This window comes from Mya arenaria, chromosome 11 (assembly GCF_026914265.1).
Source record: "Mya arenaria isolate MELC-2E11 chromosome 11, ASM2691426v1".
Lineage (NCBI taxonomy): Eukaryota > Metazoa > Mollusca > Bivalvia > Myida > Myidae > Mya > Mya arenaria.
Window position 1 is genome coordinate 22,729,444 of NC_069132.1, and position 24,288 is coordinate 22,753,731.

The 24,288-nt window shown below is 36.4% G+C and overlaps 1 protein-coding gene across 1 annotated transcript; it reads left to right on the forward strand.

The window, feature by feature from the left end:
* The first annotated feature begins 1,436 nt into the window (after positions 1-1,436).
* Positions 1,437-2,844, forward strand: LOC128208422 (protein NYNRIN-like). Its single transcript, XM_052911982.1, has 2 exons — positions 1,437-2,072; positions 2,479-2,844. The coding sequence occupies exons 1-2, from the start codon at positions 1,437-1,439 to the stop codon at positions 2,842-2,844; spliced, it is 1,002 nt and encodes a 333-aa protein (XP_052767942.1).
* Positions 2,845-24,288: the final 21,444 nt, after the last annotated feature.

The following is a 24,288-nucleotide window of genomic DNA, read 5'->3' on the forward strand; positions in this document are numbered from 1 at the left end:
TAGCCACGGCATCTTATTATCGAAGGTTCGTAAGGGACTTTGCCACCATGGCTCGACCCCTAACGGAACTTACCAAGAAGGACCGGAAGTTTGAGTGGGGAGATGCTTGTCAGACTGCTTTCGAGAATTTGAAAAGGGCACTGACTGGGCCGGAAGTAATGGGGTATCCATTGAATGAAGGGGGTATCTTCTACCTAGATACAGACGCCTCCGGGGTAGGGATAGGCGCGGTCTTGTCACAAATGCAGAAGGGGAGAGAAAGGGTGGTCGCCTACGCCAGCAGAAGTACGAATAAGGCGGAAAGCAACTATTGTATAACCGAGCAAGAGTTGCTGGCCATAGTTTACTTTATGCAGTACTTCCGCCAGTATCTTCTAGGCCGCCATTTTGTGGTTCGCACAGATCACCAAGCTCTGGTCTGGCTGTTTAAGCTCAAGGAGTCCAACGGGAAGATTGCAAGGTGGTTGGAAATCCTGTCCCCCTATGACTTCGCTGTTGAGTATCGTAAAGGGCAACATCACGGCAACGCGGATGGGTTAAGCAGATGTGAAGACCCGAGGGAGTGCCATTGTCACATCGTGGACATGAGTGAGCCGCTCAAGTGTGGCCCCTGTGCAAAGTGTCGGCGACGGGCGGAAATCATGTGCCATTCCGAGATTCAATGCGGAGGACCGGAAGTGAGCGTGTCAGATGATTTGGAAGATGCATGTGTACTCATGGACGCTGACGTTGTGCCTAAAACTCCGACAGGAGAGACTGTCACTGCTAAGCGGACGCTTGACGAAGAAGACGTTCCGGAAGGTGCTACTGAAGGGGCCGGAGCTCTGTCGAAGCCTATTGTATTAAAAATTGAGACCCCGCTACCAGCCATAGCTCGAGCACTGACGGTCGATGACGAACAGGAACCTGGCCCATCTAATCAGGGTGACGAGATATCGCGGGCGAATTGGACACATACGTATAGTCTTACTGAACTGGGAAGGATGCAAGATGAGGACGCGAGCATTGGGCCGGTTTTGAGGGCAAAGCGCGCCGGTGTGAAACCGAAACCGGAAGACATTGTTGCCATGTGTCCTGAGACGCGCCATTATTTCATGATTTGGGACAGTCTAAGGACCGTTGACGCCGTGGTCTACCGTAGCTTTTGTAAACTAGACCAGACAGATAACTACACGCAGCTGATCGTGCCACGCGTACTGAGGGAGGAGGTTCTTAGAGGAGCCCATGAACCAGTCACTGCCGGACATATGGGGGTTAAACGAACCAAGGGTAAACTCGCACGGAATTATTACTGGTTCGAAATGAAACAAGATGTAGAACTGCACATAAGATGTTGCGACGTTTGCGAAGCCGATAAAAAACCACCAAAGACGCCCAGGGCTCCCATGTGACACGTTAGAACCGGTGCCCCGTGGGATATAATAGCCCTTGACTTCATGGGTCCATTTCCGGTGACGAGCAGGGGTAACCGCCATATATTAGTATTGACGGATCTCTTTACAAAATACATAGAAGTTGTCCCAGTACCGAGCCAGACCGCTGAACAATGTGCAAAAATAGTGGTTGACCACGTGGTTAACCGCTGGGGAACCCCATTGGCCATCCACTCTGACCAGGGAACGGCTTTCGAGAGCCGGCTCTTTAAGGAGCTTTGCGAATTATTGGCAGTGAAAAAGACCCGGACTAGCGCACGTAATCCACAGGGAAATGGTCAAGTGGAGAGAGCCAATCGGACTATTGTCAAGATGGTTAGAGCGTTCTTGTCCGAGGAGCAGGACGACTGGGATGTACATCTTGGTTGTATCGCCAACGCATACAGGGCAACGCCTCATCAGGCTACTAAACTTAGTCCAAACATGTTGGCCCTCGGTAGGGAGGTAAGACTTCCGGCGGATCTTCAGTACCCTACAGTAAGGGACAGTGATGAGCATATCCGTAGTGAGGCAGAATACATTGTTAGTTTAAGACAGACTATGCAGAGGGCCCACGAGGTAGCGAGAACACATCTAGGTAAGGAGGCCGAACGCAGTAAGGAGGTGTACGACCGGAGGTTAGCTTTCACGAAGTACAAGGTAGGCGACATAGTATGGTGCCTACACGAGACTCGTCGGGTTGGGGTAAATCCAAAGCTCCAGAAGGCTTTCGACGGGCCATTCGTTATAACAGAAAGTCGATCTGCGTTGAACCACGTGGTTTAATTGGACAAACGCGGCGCAAAACGTTTGCTCCACCATAATAAGCTTAAGTTGTATAGGGGAAAAACTGCACCGAAGTGGGCTAGCCAGTTGGCATCGCGGTTGCGGATCAAAGAGTAGCTATAACTTTACGCTTTTCGCTCCCCGGTCGTTTAACCGTACTTATTCCGGGCGACTGAGATACATTTAACTTCAAAAATGACGGACTTGTGGCTAGCCGTTGGCACAGCATTGGTAGTATTTTAGGGGGGCAAACCTTGCATTTTTATTTTATATTTTGTAGATGAAGGCATCCAACGGCGGTATTATGTGGCAGTGCGCCAGATGTGGCAAACAGGATAGGAAGAACCGGATGGCTGCACACATACTAAAAGACCACATACCTCTACATCAGGTGCCTTACCACTGCTTGCTGTGTCAGTTCAGATGCCAGGACAGTAGCACATTAAGAGACCATGTGAGCCGGTATTCACGGCATGTCAACCAGGAGAAAAACATGAGAAAGCCTATAAATTATGCGCAGTACCTGATCAAAGCAGAGCGACCCATCCACGTCACAAGCCATGACATGTTTCAGGTGGCCGATCGCTTGTCGATAGATCTCCTGAGGGATGATTCCGATGGGGAAAACCAACCACCGAGTATGTAGCCTTCCTGGATGGAGCCTGAATCACCGAGAAGCACGAGCGGACCAGTAGGCGCGAAGGGGGATGGGGTGGGCATACCAGACCTTGACCAGTTGATACGGGTGTTGGAGTATGGCGAGACATCAAACGTCGGTGGGTCGTTTCCCGAGCTACGCCCAGCCAACAGGACGAATAACACCAATTACGCGGAAAGACCGCCGACAGGAAACCCTGTTAAAACGACCCCGGGAAATGTCATTTTTGGGGGATTGGATGGCCCATCACCGTCAGTCGAAAGAATGGGAACACCCAATAGGGCCCATACATACTCCCGAATCCAGGGTTCTGCCAGGTCGACGGGCGGTAGTTGTGACCAGGTTATTGAGGACACGGCGGTCCTCCCAAGTGCAGAGGACCATCTCGATCCGCTATTTTGTGGGTTTGACGCTCTATCGCCAAGGACACCAGCGAAGACGCCGCCTCCGAAGTCACTGATGATGCCGAAGGGCCTAGGGGGAAGAGACCAAGCGACACAGGCAGGGAGCAGCCGAAAAGATGACACATCAACACAAACAACCCTAGAAGACCGCCTGGCTAAGTTTATTTTTATCTCTATTGTTAACGTCAAGTGCAAAAGTGTTAAAATGTTTATCATATGTATATCTCATACTATTGATCTCAATGTTATTAAAGGCAGCAGGAGCTTAGCCTCTATTTGGAGGGGGTATTGATAAACCCCGGCATGCATCGCTCCATACTGTATTTATCTTTATTAATGTAAAATATATGTAATTCATACTTACCTTTGTCTATTCATGGAAAGATATTTTGAAGTTTTCAAACCTTGGCATTTTAGGCCAGTGCTTAGCGCCATCCTGATATTACAGACGGGCTAGCCCTGTGTCCATCATGCCAAGATCATTAATAGTCACTAAGTGTTGTTAGTAATATTATCCTGGATAAAGTCCATTTTTTCAAGCATTGTTCATGCAAAATATTTAATAAGTACCAAGTTATTTAGTAAATTATTGATGTACAGGTTTAACATTATTTGCATAACATGTACTGATCTCAAACCTGTTGTTTTATGGCACTAACACAGCAAAACGTAATAACTCTTGTCGGGAATTTCACAAAGTTCACATATTTTCTTTGTAATTCAGCGTGTACACCGCCATTTTACCTTTGAATCTTGGGTAATCCTGAGATAGTTTTTGACCTTTCAAGATTTCAAAACTTGACAAGTTATTCTTACTTGAGCGTTTGAATCATGTCGTTCCACAAGGTGATAATGTCTCTTAGTTAATAATCCATTATTCACATGAAATGCACTGATAATTTATTGTTGTAATCCAGTGTGATGCTTTAAATCCTTTTTCGGAAACTCACGGTCATTTGACAGTTCGTCCGCCATCTTGAATATTTTACAATGGCTGTCAGCCAATCGGGTCATTTGACCCGATTCTGGGTCATTTTCGGTCGGGTCAATTTGGGTCAGGTCATTTTTGACCGAGATTTTCGGGTCATTTAACCATAGGAGTATATAAGGCCGTGAATTTTCAGTCTCAGGACAGTCGAATTTGGATCATTGAACAAGCTGCCTGCATATTATTCTTAAAAGGTTAAAATCAACCTGAATATTTAAATAGACAATAAATAAGTAAATAAACTACTTACAAGTAATAAATTAACAGGCATCGATTTTATATTGAGTTTGTAAACAACTTTATACTGATAATAATATTTTACTGTCTTACTTCGACGTGCTGTGCCAACGTTCATATAAGCCAACGCGTTTTGCTGTGTATGGTGCCGCTGATTACTACCGTATATTATATCTGATGTTTGATGTCTTGATGCATATATTTATTTGCTCCAAAAATAAAACGTAAAACGTTCATTGCGTCGTCATTTTGGCTAGGTCGTAACAATTATTGCTTCAAATACTTGGTCACCCTAAAAGGGACAGTTGATAGCGTTGACGGACCACGGGGCTATGTCGTAACAATTATTGCTTCAAATACTTGGTCACCCTAAAAGGGACAGTTGATAGCGTCGACGGACCACGGGGCTAGGTCGTAACAATACTTAGTGCATTCTAAGTGACCAGCCAATAGCATATTTACTCTTATAGACACTACAGGTCCCCAAATACCCTCTTTATGATTACGATAAAGCCAATTCCATACCTTTCTTATTACAGAGGGTTTTTCAACACCTCAGTCCTCCATATTGTGGTCGCGGATTAAGCCTACTCATTATTTAAAACACAGACAGGTTATACCAAGACCAACCAAGAGTTTATTTAACCACATTTTGTCTAGAACCAACCCTTATCGGCCAATAAGTCATCACATCTGTTCAACTCTACCTTTTATAAAAAAAAACATTTTGTTACTCCTTTTCGTGTCAAACATACCATCTAAAGAAGTCAATGAAGCCGATACAGTGTTGAATTAACCACATATTGACTTTATTAGAGACTATTTAGTGTCAAACAAACTCTAAATAGGTTATTTCCTAATCAATTAAGTGCCTAGTTAATCCCATTGAGGCTCAAATTAAACTTTTCTAGTGTCAAGCGAACCACTGGAATGTTCTTCAACATCCACCATTTTACCAAAAATATTTGCAGCATAGTCAGTACCAAAAGAACTTCAATCTGAGAATCAAAAATTCCCATTCTGAGCCAATCAAACCCATGATCAGCTATATTTAAGCCTTCTTAGGGCCAAATAGACCACATTTTGGCAAGCATATGGCCCTGTTAGAGAAACAAACACATGTCCAACTCTTATCTAGACCATGCAGTGCCATAACGACAACATATTCGCACCATAAAGAGCCAATCAAACGCAATTCTAATTAAGATTACTCAGTGCCAAACAATCTTTCAGCTTTCCGGTAAATTCACTTGTCGTTTCTGGGAAAATCTTCAATTAATCTTTGCAACTATAAACAACAACATATCAGTGACGGCTAAATTTAGCTAAAGGAAACACATTTAAAGTGCAAAATCGATAGGTTATTGAATATTAGCATGTAGGTTATAGTTAAGGCACGTCGTTACGGTTGGTGTGGCTTTTTGTTCCATATTGTCAAGGACAACGTTCAATAAATTGTTTGCAGATTATCAGTGAATATGGTTGTAAATAATACAGAACTGTTCTGATTGTAACAGTTCCGATAAAGGAACTAATGTGTAGACGAAAACATAGGAAACATTCTCAATTTGGTACATTTTGTGACGAATCGTATTACCAAAAGATGCACTTACATGGGCCCGTTTATTACATAAAGAATCTTAATCGTAACTTTAAAATTCTTCAATCAGTAGTTACGTCAAAGTTAACAAAAAGTTGAAAAAATAATTCCTTATCTGTGTATGAAAAGCTTTTAAAAGAATGTCTTAATGTCTGAATATTTTTTTCGATAGTACCTATTATGTCAAACAGTATGCCACACATTTACAAATACAAACAAAACATAAATATATTTGCGTATGTTTTCTTGTATAAGTCAATAGTTTCCTATTGTTCGGGAAAAAAGCCTAAAGCATTCCTTGGAAATTGATTCCTAGATAAATTTAACCATTCAAAGTTAAAAGTTTTGTAAGTGCCAAAGGTCAGAAGTTCCTGTAACTAGTACCCAAAAATACTGGACTAAGTTGCGATGAAAGGTAACATGACTATCCCAGTATATAACGGACTTGTTACCTTACATTACAACTTAGTCCAGCGTATAACGGACTTGTTACCTTTCATCGCAACTTAGTCCAGCGTATAAAGGACTTGTTACCTTTCATCGCCACTTAGTCCTTTTTCTATCGAAAACATTCAACAGATCGCACTACCCTTTACCGAGAATATAACAAACGCCCAAACACCAATACTAAATGGGTAATACATATTATCTCAGTGAATTGTATTTCGGCTTAATCCGTAAAACTAATGCTCAATTACAGTTTCCCATTCTATTGCAGAATTGTGGACGAAGCAATTTTACTACTGTACCTTTGCAAAGAGTTTAAATACTGTATTTTTCTGCTGAACGATTGGTTAGCAGAGTCCTGTGTACATTTTGTGTAAAATATATTCATAGATTCTTACGTTCAGGAAAATAAAATGTTAAAAAACAGACAGAAAAAAACATCAATAAGGTTTTTTTTGCAAAAAATATCGTTCTACTTTCGTTATCAGTTCCAATTATTGGCAAAAATACAAACTGTAATAACTTTCTTTTCAATTATGTAATTTGAAATTTGGTCATTTAATTTACATATAAATAAACAGCTAGCAATACCCTTTGAAATCGTACCAAAAATACATGGGGACTCATCAGGCTACTTGATTAACAAATGTCTTTCTCCCTAACTAAATGAGGGAAGAGTGCTGAATAGCACGAGCCATTGTGCAAATCAATTTAATTATACTTATTGTGAATAATGAGTTCATTGTCACAGTGTGTACTAATGTTACAGTATGCATAGATGAAAAAGAAGAGTTTATTCAAGATATATAACATTCTGTACATACATATTCAATTAAGCCAACATGGCCCATGATCAAATTTATATGATAAATGTGTTGGTAATAATGATATATGTATGAGAACTCCTAATTATTGTATTTAAGTGTAACTCATTTGACTTTAATGCTCGAAACAACAATAAGCATATGATTTGTGTACTGATAAATAAAATGATGTAATTTCGGCGTTCTTTACTGTGGCATTTATAGCCACGTAGCTATTATTTTTTTTAGCATTTTTTATAACTGCATATACCATTTTATCTTCACAAACCATATGCCATTTTTACCATTAAAGTCAAATGAATTAAACATAATTATGCATTCAATCATTTTGTTTTAAAAGTTGTTGCATCAACCTATATTATACCTCTTTAATATGCGTCAATTGACTATGACCGTTCATTTCATAGTTAGACAAGAAATCCGTCGTTGCCCAGGCCGTGCACTATCGGGTATTAGATTACTTAATTGGTATGAACCCAAATCGGATCAGCGTGTTGCCAAATACAGACACGATGTCTGTTTAGTGCTTTAGTATCATCACGGTCACGGAAATCAGCAGTCTGGATATTGTACATACTACTATTTATACTAACTTACACGTTACACATTTGTTAAAAATGCTCTCAAAGAAAGATCCGCTTTGATTAATGTTAGAACATAATTCTATTTAATGTTCATCCTCTGATATATATATATTAGTTTATTTAATTTAATTACTTAGAAGTATTGAATACTTTTGTACATATATATTTGTATATATATACTCATTTGTTTGCATTATCTGTTACTTTACATACACGTTGACATTATATGTTATATCATTATGTGTTGTTGACGATGTACATTGTACAAGTCAAAATAAATTGTCTGTCTGTCTGTCTGTCTGTCTTTAACTGTCCCTCAAAGAATATTGAGCGCAGTTGCATGCGTTGAAAACACTGTTATTAAGCGGTGATTGTACTTGTCAATGTGAGTGAAATTATCGGAGATTTCAGCTTCCTCGGAATTGGTACTGTCTGGTAAAAAGATGCAACGTTTTCTCTGATCCAAAACAAACATCTGGAAAAGCTTAGCACGAGAAATGTCTAGGTGCCGTATTAAGCTTATTCCTGATCATAATTCACATTGTAGTTATGTACATGCTGTTTCCGATTAGGATCTTAAACTTTGAAACTATATAAAATTGTTAAACTCGTTTAAAGCCTTAGGGCCGAATTCAGAACAATCACTCTCACTCACACTCAATGAGTTAATCCTCTGTAACCACATAAAGGTCCAGATATTTTCGCGTGAGAGGTATATCCGTATTCACAGGTGTGAGTGAGACTCAAGTGTTTTACGTGAGTGGGACATTTGTGAGTGCTCGGCTAGGCCACTTGAACCACCCTCGAGGATTGGTTGTGAATACGAATTGAATGAGTGTGAGTGATAAATGTTCATGCAAGTGAATATATCAGATATGTGGAACAAATAAGTTACATCCTCATTCCTGGACAATATTTAAGAGACCGGAATAGTCCAATGAAGTGCATGTACTTCAATAACGTGGACTTTTCAAATTTTCAAAAGGATGCGCCAATCACATATTTGTTTTCTTTCATGCTGATCCTGAACGCCTAGTAAACGTGGTGGTTGCAATTTATCGATGGCTGCAAGAATAGGCAGCTTAATGAACTTGAAGTTAGCGGCCTAGCGTCGTAAAGTTAGCAGCCTAGTGGCCTTGCAGCGTGAATTTAGCGGGCTAGCGGTCTTGTGGCCTAACGGCCTTGGCAGTTGGCGGCCTAGCGGCCTAAGTTTGTTCACTATATCAAAGTAATTGTTTATGCGTTTGATTGGAAAACAATGATAAATCAAATATTTTTTTCTAATTCATACATTAACATAGCGGCCTTAAATTGTTTTCTACTTCAAAGCATTTTACATGAGATTAATTCAAAAGCAATGGTCAAATATTTGTTTGTTTACATTTGTATGCAATATTCATCACTGCGCTTATCCGATGGTTCCCGTCCTTTGGCCGTTTTCGCTAATCGATTAAGGCGAACCGGGTACTACGTCATTTTGACAGAACAATGTCTGGCTAGCGCTTGTGATATTTCGCATTTAGAAGCATTTTAATATACGTATACTGTTTCTCTCGACAAGAATACCGGTTTTAACATGTGTACAACGGGCCACTGAATCTATGAGCCAAGTATTTTGTTTGAAGCTTACAAAGAAGTTATAATTTTCGACGAGAATTGGTCTTTGTTTACATTTTCGCCGGGCGAACATTCTTCACTTGTTTCATATTACAGTAAAGGGTATTTTTTAATTTTGTCAAATCTCGTTTTATGTTTATGGCAATGTAATATTTTGATGATATACATCTTCAAGTATGTATAAAATATAAATTTTGGCTAGTTGAAATTAATCATTGTGACCATAATGAGCCTTTGGCATCAAGCCACTGTGGCAAAGACAGGTCAAATATAAACTGAGTCGTCGTCTGTCTGACTAGAAAATGGATTTCGGCAAAATTATCTCTCTAAGAGCGACGATGGGTGTCAGTTTGATAAACATCCGGTATACCATACCGCGAAGCGTCTGTGTCCTGTTTACACACATTCCATCGGAGTACCGCTTGATGAACCGGAATGTCACGTCTCGGTGTTTGCCCTGGAAATGTATTAATAACGAGGAAAAGTAGTTTTTTCCATTCATTTACCGTTAGCTTTCGAAAGTAACTTATGCGTGTTATATGTCCATAAAATCTAAACTATTCTTAACTTAAAAGTTTGTATGCGTTTGCACATTTTCGATATTTGGTTAATTGAAATAGCAATTATTTTGACTCAAACGTAAAAAGTTATGTTTAGTTTTTTTTCCAAATTGAGACATATTCAGACTGAGAAAATGCAAATCCATGCCAAATAACATTTAATGTTAAATTATCAAATATACATGCGTTGACTCCTTATATATACAGTCTGTTAGAGTTGGTATTATTAAGTCGTGTTTGTTTTTAAAGAAGTACAATTTTATATGTATTGTCATTGGGGAAAATCTGAAATTTAATGCTAAAGAAAGCAACCTTTCAGAGGCAGTAAATTGCCCTAATGAAATTAATTGTATAAAGATCATTCGACTAAACCCTCAAATACCAATCTTGAAATGAAATTGCACACAACTTTAATCGAGGCACATTATGTAAATTTAACAACTTGTTGTCGTGTGATAATAGTCAAATATTGAATAAACACAAGTAGAGCCTTATTGGTATTGCTTTTCACATGCAACATTTTAAATACAAGTTTGTTTAGAGACTTCAACTGTGACTATAACATTACACGTGCAATAAATAAAGTGATGACTTATTTGGTATTAAAATATTTTCATTAAACAGTTTTTTTCATAAACCCATGAGACGAAATATATTTTTGGAGCAATACTTCAACAATTGAAATGTCATCCTTTCATCGACAAGTTTTTCTAGCAATCAGGAGTTCTTCTACAGCCGTGTTGAAACTCCATTACGTTTAAGGGTACCTATCAATATAAAAGAAAAAGCTACGGCGAAAACAACCCGAGATATTGAGATTATACATGATAACTTTTATTATTTAAGTTATTTAGGCTACCTTTACCTTATTGCTCGTCTGCAATTGTCTTAAAATATGTGAACGCTGGTAGAAAATTCGAAACACTCTCCCAATGGGTTTCGACAGAGGATTTTCTGAAACCCTGTTTTAAACGTGACAAAGCAAGTCATGATAGTACATCAAAGGGGATTCAACGTTAACTATTTAATAACTGTAAATTATCTCAATGTGTTGAAGCCTTTAACGTGTTTCTATTCTATGCACTGTACCATTATTAGCATAAGACATTTTAGCGCTAAAAGGCTTCAGCTGAAATATGTTTAATGGATAGTTTTCAACAATGCCCTTACACCTATTTTCATAAATATTGGTAACCACACTAAACATGTATATATGAACGTCAAGTTAAACTGTGTCGTTCGAACTTAAATTTGTTTGTTTATTTTGACTCAAAAACACATGACTTAAAAATTACACACAAAAAAAACAACATGTCAGTCAACCACGTAATCCTATAACTTGTTAAAAGGTGTTGCTAAATCATGGCAGGAAAAACACACTTCAATTTCAACCCAATTTAATATGTTGTGAAGCATCTGTCAGCACAATCCTTTCTCATTTTAAGCGGCATTTTATATTGGATGATGACCTAACAAAGAGTTCGTTAATCTCATCAAAACCATTGGAAACATAACACTCTCACATAGACAACATAGTGCCTAGTTTAGTGTCACCACTGCTTTGATTCAATACAAACACATAGGAAAGCTAAGCAGGAAATTAGTCCAGCAACGTCGCAAAAAGCCACTTTCTGATATTTAATCACCTTTTAGATTGACGGGAAAATGTACTTTCCAGGAATGGTGAGCTTAGCTTTGCCCGTTGACAAGTGCTGCTCGTGGCGTCTATGACTCGGTTACTTCCTTGTTATTTGGATGATGTTTTGCAAACCAGAATCATGGCTGACTATGCTCTTTGTTCATGGTATCACAACAGAACAAAATATAGGAGTTTGATGTATGTTGTAGAAACCCGTGAAAAGTTGAGGTAAAGATTGCTAAACTTACCATTTAAGAAGATAAAATATTGATAGGCCATTTTTCAAACTTTCAAAAACAACTTTGTCTGTATTTCAATTTCAATGAAGAAGAAAAACTGTGAATGCTGTTTGCACAGTTTACCAACATACCAACTTATAAACTAGATATCTGATTGGTCCATTATTCATATTGTTCGATATGGATGCCTCGTGATTCAATACAACGTTGGGTACTTGAAAGGAATACACTTGCTGATAACTCATATATACAACATGACCGGAAAGACAGTTAATATGAAGTTTGTATATTTGCTCTATATTGTTTAACATATTTAATGCACACAAAACCCTTTTTAATGCTACAAACATTTTCCAAGTTCACATATTGGTATATTAGATACATCAAGTACATATTTTACGACGTGAATGTGAGTTATTTAGGTTGGCCACTTAAACAAGCACATATCACCGTTTAAAGCAATAATAGTTGATTGTAAGACGGTATTATTTTTGCATATGTACAGAAATTAAAAGAAACAAATAAACGGACAATTTACTTTGATCAACATCAATTCTTTTTTAAAATATATATTTTCGTTGAAAGTTTGAAAAGATGCCCCAGATGAAAAATGACACCATTCAAAGCAACACTTTAAAGCAAAACATGGTTCTGCAGTTCTTATACGGAACCGCAAATCTACTGTTAAGATCAATTTATTTGTCGAAAGGTGTACCAGGGGGCAACTTCTGCATTACATAATTACATCACTGTGCTACTTTGAGGTTAAATACTCTACTTGAAAACTGTGTAACATAGTTACAAATTAAAAGAAATTATTTTTTACTGATGGACCCTCCTAGTAGTTTACATTTAATTGTCATCTTAAAGATTTCTTCTGGTGTAGGGCACATGGCTTTCGTAAGAATGATAGTAAGTGAGTGTTGAATACATACAGGCGACAATCGTTACTATATTATTCGGCATTGGTCAAGTTAAACAAATCTATACATACTTTTCTTGAGATTACACTGTCAATAGTGACGTTTCGACATGTATTACACACACCTGACTGTTGTGCATAAGATATTTCTTTAAGCAAATCTACTTTACCCTTTGAAGCGTCCATGATTCATTAAACGTACAAAACCATTGTTATCTCATGTGGGGACGGGTTTAATAACATATACATAACCGATTGTAATGCATTTACACATGCTTTCTTCCTAAGAGTCTTCAGAGGTCTAATTTGCGGTAATGGCAACCTTGTTAAGGTTTGGAAATTAGTGTGGCGATGTGGATGTCGTGACCTTCCGGCTCATTTAACTGCTTTCTGTGTGAAAACCTACAATTACTATTTCCACTATGCATCGGTTCATGTTTCTTTTATGTAACCGTGTAACACTATTAGTAGTCGTATACAATTACAGACATATTTTTATTCCTATCCTGAAAATATTTTAAGCAATCATGTAGAGTACAAATTTAGAGATAAAGGCTTTATTAAAGTTTATAGACATTCTGTTCATAAACAAAAAAGTTAAATAGGGATTGTCAAATTCACTAATATTCCTGGCTGAACCATAATCATATCGACATAGTCTAAATATCAACTACTTGAAGAAACAAAAATTATGCAGATGTCTGAATATCGTTTGATAGCTTTAAGTGGTAGATTCTTTAATTAATTTAAACTGCTAAACTCTGCAATGCTTAAAAAATAACTCATTGGACAAAGAGAAATACAACATATTAAGGCGTTTATTTGCTTAAGACAGTTTAAAGATTGTTCATATAATGTCAGTATTGTCACGTATTTGCTGACTATCAGAATAATGAAGACAATGTATCGTTTGAAAAATAAAAATCAATGGCAATTTCTAGTATACACATGTTTTCAGGCAGAACTATATACATTTATAATATAAATCACAAACATATGTTTGATGCAATTATATAAATACCTTTAACACTAAAAGGTATTGCTAGCCTAGAGCTTACATCATCAAAAGGTTAACACTTTATTTGTCGACATTGAGTCGACATTGAGTCCAGATGATAATTCGCACGCGGCCACGCATTCGCGATTATTGAAATGGACAGACGAAGATGATGTCGTTGAACATAGTTTGCATTGATCAACACAGTCATTTGTAGCTTTGAGGCCTAAATAGCGTTTCCACATTTTGACAACAAACCATACCAGATACCGCCACGGCCGTCAGCACCAGAATTGCTGCGTCTGCAAATGAATAAGAAGTTAAATGAAGACAATTTGTTTAGAAACGAAGTTAACACCTCAGACAACCTCAGGTTGGAAACGCTCAGGAACATAGAAGAAAACAGTGCTCATAAGATGCAAACTTTAAAGTTTAAACGAAACAAGAAATTTCAATGGCAAGTCCAGTTAGCCTAACATGTTAACCAATGTTCTTTTTAAAAGCAGGAGGATCAGTTCCAACAAACACAAAACGACACAAAACGACACACATAAACAAATATGGAAATATAATACGGTTTCAGTTCTAACGAGGTTCTGTGAGTTTTGTTAAAAATAGTACTTAAAGTACTTACCTTTTATAGTTTACATTTTTGTCATTTTAGAAATCGCATATCAAATAGATAACCATAAAATAGAACTCTGGAACTCCTGGGACCAATACAGATTAATTATCAATGTGACAATGTGTTGTACTATGAATATCATTAGATGATACAGTTACAGTTACGCTTTTAATCAGGTTCTGTTTTAAATGTTTGCCACAGGGTTTGTCTCTGCAGTTTACATTGTTTCATTATTTTATAACCATTACGCAATTCTGAAGGATATTGAAAGTCAATGTTTACGCACTGATCGTCTGCCTATATATGATTAACGTGTTGACTCATATCAATATTACTTTAATGATTAAGCACACGAATAAACATGTTCACTGTTTGTCCTGTCATTTTGTAGCCTTAGTACCTACCCGACCAATGACGTTAAACAAATAATCAATTTGACAGGCCGTTATGAATAAATCACGTTGCCATTTAGACTAACCAACGAAATACAGCACCTTTGGCTGCAAAGCAATTTATTAATTATAATGTAAGAAGAACAAGTCAGAAAAAAAATTGAATTTATCCCGCTAGAATCGTCGATAATCGACAGCTAAATTTCCTTCTCTTTATATCCATGCTAATTACAAGTGTCAACCCCACATCCCGTAGATGGCCATTCTTTATTAAACTCAACAAACCTGCCATCTCGTACAATGTAGTTTGTGTAGCGAATATTATAGAACAAATGACAGATTAGTGCTGTGTTTAGTGGTTGTAGTGGCTGTCAACTTGACACTAGTGTTGATCGTGGTTATTACAATTACGGCAATTGAAAGGCGCACGGCTATGGGTTGATGCAAACATTTGTGTTCTATTTTTATGCGAAATATTTGTGCCTTTATTAAAATAATAATTAATTAATAGCTTCGAGGGCACAAATTTCAGTTAAAAGCACAAAATGATCGCTAATACTGTATTGTCTGTGCACAAATCATGTTTTGTTTCTGTTTTGATATTTTACGTCAAATGCGGACGACATGATATGCATTAAATTTGAAGTTTTCATCAACCCATTTTATGCCCCTTTTATGCGAATTAAAAAAAAAGACGGAAATTATTTCTTACACACTTCATGGCATTGAACCTTGTTTGGGATGTATTTACTATTTCACATTTACTAAATTGATCAGAATTAAGTTTTCATACGATATAAAACAATTCAATTATCTTCGAAACATCCTGTTTATAATTTCCATCGTCGAATTTTGAAATTCGGCAGCCTCAGGCCATAGTACCATAGACATATATTTCTCATTTCTCATAGAATGTGTTGATGAAACCCTTTTGTCAACACCTCAAAGAAAACTTATTCTAGAGCCATTCATGTTCTTGAATAAATGTTTAAAACACAATGTGATGAACTCAATTACGTTTTTGTCGTTTATTACTATTCTTAAGTGCAATGGACCCCACTCTCAATAAGGGAACCAGGATTCGATGCCAAGCTTTTGCTTATGTGAATTTTGTTGGTTGTTTACTAAGCCGGACAAGTTTCCCCAACACCACAAAACCATACTCTCGCACAACATCCTTCAATCAAGAGTGACTTAGTATCAGTTAATATAACTTTTATCGTTGAAATAAACACGTTTAAGCTATATAACTGAGGTGTTTTGTTTTGTCATATTAATATGTTTTCATCAGCATCATTTGGCACAATTAAGCATTGACTTTACACTCATTTAATTTACATCTTAATAACAAGTGTTTTAATTTTTATCCAAATCTTGTGAAAACTCTCATTTGCTGATGAAATCTCTGGTTTTGTTCTTCTAAGGTTGTTTTCATCTCATTAGTTGTCATTTAGACCGTTATAATAGTACCATTAAACGAAACGATGTTATAATAGCGTGCCAGCTTTGCTGGTATTATGGTTTTCATGCTATTATTATTTATCTATGTTATGAAAGAAGGAGGAACACGTGAGGGGAACAAAGTAATTGTCATCATGTAACAGCCACCCAATCAAATTAATTCTTAGCAAACACTATGATACCGTTTCGTGTATGACAAAGCTGCTTGTATTGAAATACACTGTAAAAAAGTACTCCAGTTGTATATCTTGTTTGCCAATAACGGAATATTGTTTAAAAACAGATTTACAATTAGTTCTGCTACTTTTATAAGCAGGCCTCTAAAATAACTGCATTACTATTTACAGTTTTATCCCGCAAATTACCTCATTTGAAATCGTTAAGTTAAACATTATATATTTTATACTAAGTCATTCTCGTTTGCACGATGTTGCGCGACCGTGTGTCCTGCGTTGTGGGGGTAACCGGAGTACTCGGTGAAAATCCACTTGTCCCGATAATCAAACTCACTCAAAGTGCCCTGGCCAGGAACCCGGGTCGTCTCTCTCTCTTGGTGAGATGCGGGTGCGCTAACCACTGCGCTAACCGGACAACCAACTCGTTTAAGAGTAGCGAAAAATCATAGTACCAACCAGCGTGATGCATTCGGAAGAGAGATTCGTCTGCAGCAAAATCACAATTCGTTCAATTAAACTTCCCAATGACACTAGTAGTGATAGGTGCATCATTATCCACTCCCTTTTTCACCAGCTAAAGACGGTTTTAAATCTGTTTTCAGTTTCAACTAAACCCTAAATTAGATAGCGCTGATTCAAAAGACAATAATCTTTTTTGAGATTTCTTAAAATTTGGAAAATAAAATTTCTTTGATACATAAAAAAGCAGTAGATCTACCTGTTTAAAGACATTCATATGTCTAGTTTTTAAAAATATATCTTTTGACTTTTTCTTAGCCCCAGAATGGTCAATCTCGAGAATAATTGCTTTAGTAATACATACAACTTGAAGGTAAACTTTGTTTAGCGAGTCACGCCTTTCTGTTCATGAAGTCACTAAAATACTCACACTTAACACATTTGATGTTAATACAATGTATTATACAATTAGCCGAATCATGTTTAAACGCACAAAGATAAAGAACTACCCAACAGCCAGACCATCAGCAACGGAACAAGACAACAAATAAGGATAACAACACCAACATTAATTTATCGTGTGCAAAATTCAAAATTTAATGGCAATATCGATAATTGTTTTTGTTATATGATCAAAAACAACATTTTAATAAAAAGTACTCGTTAAACACCGATTGTCTTGGATCTTATGATTAATCATGCTCCTATACGGTACTACTTTCGAATGAGTCACAACTTTAAAAGCACACTGGGTAAGCAAAACATTGCTAATAACAGTTTCTGCATGTATAATAAAATGAACACGATCGCTAACATATCCGGCATGAATGATATTTCAAATATTTGATTCAACCACAAACATCGACACATTTTGTCATTTATTCGAATAAAAAATGAAGAAGTGTTTACATAAATTGTTAAATTGCATTAAAATACAACAAAATGTATTTTCAAGCTCTCGGTCTTAAGGCAAGTCATGATAGTTGTAAAACGAAGGGAATTCATCGTAAACCATTTGAAAACAGTACAAGATTTCAAAATGTTTAAGCCTTTAGCATTTTTCTATTTCTTTGAAATGTTCTTATTTTTTTTCAAATTACGCTTTCAGCTGAAAGATATTCTATAAGAAGTTGTTTACGATGCCTTTATTTTTAACTCCATATTCGTACTGTAACGACATTAATTAAAATATATCGAGGGCTCAAAAGGAGAAAGCTTTAACTCAAATTGGATAGGATATTCTGTTGATTTTTTTAAGCATTCAATGTACGCTTTATGCGACAAAATATTACAGTGCATGCTCGTTCCTTATATGGGCAAAATTGAAGGAAATTGTATTGGTTCAATTTCAGTATATTAAAAGCTCAGAAAAATAGTTTTCAAACACACTCGGAAATGAGAGATTACGTGAACTCGAGATGTACATCTTCGACCAGTGTTAAGCATTGTTTGATTTGGCGAAAAAGCAATTATTGCGTTAACTCCATAGCGATTAAATGGTTCAACTGTATTTGGCACCTTTTAGTTCTTGAATTACCGAAATATGAAGAAATATGATGTCGGAAAAGGTGTTATTTGCAGTCGGCTATATGACTCTCTGGGAACATTATAAGCCAATTGGAGTCTAAGAAGTCTGGTGAAGTGGCAAGCAAATACCATTACCAATTTTTCTAGACTATTCAGTGACGACAAGCAACATACATGTGAAAACACTGTGAATGCTGATTAGACAGGTTTTAAGGAATCCGTCCAGATAAAAAGCTTGTTCTCTGATAACTCCATTAACTAAACCTTGCTGTCTGGTGATTCCATAAAACGTTGGATACTGGAAAGCCTTTTCCTTTATGATAACTTATATGTAAAAAGCAAATAACAAAAGATAAGAGTATACATAAAGTTTAAATATTTGTTCTTTATTCTGAATGCGAACCTTCAGCTATTTAGGTTGATCGCTTTCACAAAAACATAATTTTTATCCCCTTTTATAGCAGAAAGTGTTGATGATGAAACAGTTTTATGTTTGTACTTTTACAGAAGTAAAAAAATGCCAATAAAACGACACTTTACTACTTTTTCTACCTTGGCATATACATTTTTCATGGAAGAACAAAGTTTCTCTGAGTTAAAAATGATACCATTTAAAGCAACACTTTGGCCAAAATTATTGGCCACAAGCTCACAATCTTATTTTATATTTTATCACCTTGTAGATTATAAACGAGAAAGCTAAGAACAATTTTTCTAACCATAGATAGCTTAACGTTAACATGCTTATAGTCGCTAGTTTTGGCTTCAATGACGCTGTTACTTCTTTTTTTTATTTAATTGATATTTTGCATAACATACTAATGGTTAACTTACCTTTAAAAACCTACTAGGTCACAGTTAAAATGGTGGAGTTTGACATGTTGTTGAAACTTGTGAGAACAAAAGGTAAGTTTTGCTTCACCTACGACTATGGAAGGTAGAATTATGATCTAAAACAATTTAATTTGTCAAAAGTTACACTTTCTAGTTGATTCAAATACCAATGTGCGAGGCAGTTGAGTTTCGCTATGTCTGTGTCTGACTTTTACGCGAATGGGAGTTTATGAAGTTTGATTAAGTGCAAGTAAATAATAAAACCATTGCTACTAGAATACGCAGTTGTAAATAAAAATGTGAAAATGTGTGAACGCAGATTACAAATTTTAAGGAACGCGACCCACAAATCAGTTCTTTGATGGCTCCATTAACTTATTGTTAAGTATTGATGCCTAGTGATTCAACGGATCATTGAATACTTCAAAGGCATTGGCTTGGATATTACATATATGTTTAGCAAATGACCGAAAATGAGAATACAAAAAGAAAATGTGTATATTTGCTCTTTATTTCATACGTAATTGGTCGCTTCCACATGAACATGTCACAATTTGAAGCAAGAAGGGTTGCTGGTGAGGCAGGATTATTGCTGTACATTAACAGATGTTGAAAAGTTTACTTTCGCTATTTTCTTTATATAATTCTCTCTTGGTTCAATTGTTCATTGAAATTTCCAAGTAAAGAAATTGATACCATATAAAGCAACACTTTTGCCAAAAATATTACGATGTAGTTATTGTACAGTAATGCAAATCGACTGTCTAAAATACACGTATGCGTTGAAACCTATACTAGAAGTGAATTGGCATTGCGTAACAACATCATTTGGCTAGTGTGAGGTTAAATATTCTACTCGAAAACTTATTTACTTAGTCACACAATCATAGTTTAAAGTTTGTTTGCTAGATGGACTCTCCCAGTAGTTTCCATTGAACTTTTCTATCTGGCATATATCACAACGCCTCCGTTAACATGTAAGCAGGCAATACTTTGAAGTATATGAGATTGGTCAATTTATCAAACTTCATACTTTACTGGAGGTTACATATTTTAATAATATAGAAGCGAATATTCAACTTTGACTTGACATAACCTATTGACTATTAAGGCTGTGTTAGTTTTATTAGAGGAGAAAATCACGAACATTTCAGAAGTACCGCTGGAGTAACTTGAAAATATAATGCAAATATTCCAAAGAAATTTCCTAATTTTTGACGATTTTCAAACGATTATCTCAATACAATCACAAAATGCTGTCATTCTCGTCATTATATCATTGTCCGTATATATGTTTTGTGATATCGTACAATTGTCGAACGATATAATTACGACACCAGTAAGACAAAAGTAAATCATTCTTTCGTGGTAAAAACAATATTGTCCGAATTTCAAGCAACAACATAATTTTCATAATTCTTTTTACTACGACTGTCTCACCAGTGTGTGTATACCACGTGATAAATTACCTCATATAGGCTACGTCGGAAGGCAACATTTTGCTTAAGATAAAAACTGAAATCAAAGGTAACTTTTCTTTTCTTACACCATTTTAAATAAAATAAGGTTAAAGAACCATTGTAGCTTTAGCCAGGGTTACATTCTGTCTGTGTACTATGCTCTAAAAACATAAAATGACTAACTATCTTATCGGAGCACTCGCCGACTGGTCAAGGCCCGAGTGTGGGTAAAAATAAGCTTGCACACCTCCTGAAACTTGCAGATTATTATGTAGATCAAAGTAAAGTGTAAACAGACAAATCGTGTTAGTGCATTAGGTTGAATGATTTTACCTTTGGGGATACAGTGCAAACTTTCTAGAGATGTAAATTAAGTTAGGCTAGCCCCTTTGTTTGATTTATATTTGATTAGTTTTGTGATTGAAGATTTTTGAAGAAAAAAGATGGTTGGAAATGGTGTTCATTCAATGTGTTAATTAGACTTTATTTGATTCAAATCTCATTTGTTTCTACGTAGTTGGTTTAAAGTAAATTGTAAATTGTAAATTTCTAAGATATATATATATTATATATATATATTAGGATTTCTTTTATACAAGACCGCACGGAAACATAATAAAAAGTAGTTAAATCGCTAGGACAAACGTTTGAATATTTATATATGTTTTAGTTAAGTTTATAACTTAAGTTACTGTCAAATTATTGCAATAAAATAAATCGTTATATATTTTTGTGACACCGAAATGATTTTTTCAGCAAAAAAAGAAGAAAGTTCGCTACATTTTTGGAGGCAGAAGTGGCATAGCTATAGAGACTATTACAGGAAACTGGTAACATAGTGTGGCAGCGGTGGGATTGGAAACCAATCGTTACATATTTCAGTGAAACTGTGGGGATTGTTGAACATCAAAGACAATTCTCTGTGCGGGTATTAAAATAGTTTGGAGAGTAATAATTGCAAATTATAGAAACCAATATGGATACAATGTAGTTCAATGATCTTAAGGAATGTTGATTGGTTATTAACACAAACAAAATAATTATTTTTTCGAAAATCTTTTCCAGTATAAATAAAAATGGGATTTCAACATATCTCTAATAAAATATATATATCGTAAAATTGTCTCAACTTCTTGTTACACCCAAATATGTTGCAAAGGAAGTATTATTTATTCTTGCAAACTATTCCCCCCCCCCCAAACTAATAACGGTTTGTATCCTTCACGTTCCCCACCCACTCTTGTATTGTGGAAGGCAATTAACATCTGTGACAACAAACCGACATATGAACTACATATTAACTTGGACCATTCGCCAAACGATATACATCGGTATAAACACTAACAAAATAAACAAAGAATTTAAATGTACTCAGGCTGTAATAATACATGGTTTCCTATTGTGTGGTCTATTCGGATAAAAAGCCTAGATGCGACCCTTTATAGATTGTAAAGGACCATACAAAAATCAACTTATCTATATTAAACGTTGTGTTAGCGGACTGAATGGCTGACACACGCAAATTTTATACGACGGTGATAGTTTTTTACACTATGTTGCATGCTGTAAAACAACATCTCAAAGACAGAGGCCGTCTGGAAGGATGTACTTGACGGTTCCTTCGTAAATCTCTCTCAGATTTCCTAGTAAGACGCCACATAGTCATCAACTAAAGACAACTGAATGTTATATCCGTTCATGATTGTTTATAATCTGTTGCTACGTCTTAGGGCCGAATTCAGAACAATCACTCTCACTCACACTCAATGAGTTAATCCTCTGTAATCACATAACGGTCGAGATATTTCGAGTGAAAGGTATAATTATCCGTATTCACAGGTGTGAGTGAGACTCAAGTGTTTTGCGTGAGTGGGACATTTGTGAGTGCTCGGCGAGGCCACTTGAACCGCCTTCGAGGATTGGTTGTGAATACGAATTGAATGAGTCTGATTAAAAAAAGTACATGACAAGTATTAAAGATGAAATATATCAGATATTTGGAACAAATAAGGGACATTCCTCATTCCCAGACAATATTTAAGATACCGGGATAATTCATTGAAGTGCATGTACTTCAATAACGTGGCCATCTATAAAAAAAATATTTTTTCAAAAGGATGAGCCAATCATATATTTGTTTTGTTTCGTAATGATCTTGAACGCCCAGCAAAGTTGATTGTTGCAATTCATCGATGGCTGCAAAGACAGGCAGCTAAATGTACGCGAAGTTAGCAGCTTAGCGGCGTGAAGTTGGCGGACTAGCGGCCTAAATTTGTCCTCTATTTCAAGGTTATTGTTTATGCGTTTAATTGGGAAATATGATTGATCCAGTTTTTTTACTCGTACATTAACATAGCGGCCTTAAATTGTTTTCTACTTCAAAGCATTTATATATGAGTTTTCTTCTAAAACAATGCTTATATAATTGTTTTTATATGCAAAATTCATCACGCTGAAGCGATTTTTTTTCAAAAAGTCGTCCAAGCAGTCCAGCAGCCTAGCGGCGTGAAGTTAGCGGCCTGGTGGCCTAGCGGCCTAAAATTCCCCAAAACTTAATCCAGCAGCCCATAAAAAGGGGCAAATGCTGATATTCGCTTAAGGATGTTGATTAATGAAGAAACACATTTAATTTATTTTTTGTTTTAGAAAAGAATGCTTTCGAATAGGAAATATTTTAGACCGCTAGTCACATGTGGCAGTTAAGCCGCCAGGCCGCTAACTTGACGCCGCTAGGCTATTTCAGAACGTGGTCAGTATGTTTTTTCACCACCATACCATCATCATCATCATCATCATCATCATTATTATTATTATTATTATTATTATTATTATTATTAATATTATTATAATTATTATTATTGTCGTCATCTTCATCCATTTTCCCCTACATTTCTTCAGTTGTGTTTCACTCCGATGTGTAATTTACACATTGTATAAGGTAAACACCACCATAGTCGAACAGATAATCCGATATGATCATGTAAACATTCATGTATATAAACTGTATTGGTCACTTGATGAAGTGGAGTGTTAGCGAGGCGTGTTAATACGAACAGATCACTTGAGTGTCACTCCCCTTATTCTACTCAAGTGATCACTTACGGGAATGTGGTTGGAGTGTGAGTAAGAGTGGATGTTCTGAATTCGGCCTTTTGTGATGCATATAAGCGATACATGTTCTATCCCGTGAATATGGATAACACAACGGAATGATTGTACAATGATCAGGTCCTAACAGGCATAAACATGACATGCAATTGTTATTTATTAAATTGACATCAACAATATAAACAATCCTGTTTTGACAAACGTAATGTGTGTTATTGAAATTAATGTAGTTGTCGTAACTAACTTACCATAAACTTAGCTAACGAAAATACATTTAGAGTGCATAATTTATAGGTCCTGAATGCTAGCAAGTAAATAAATGTTTCGGCACC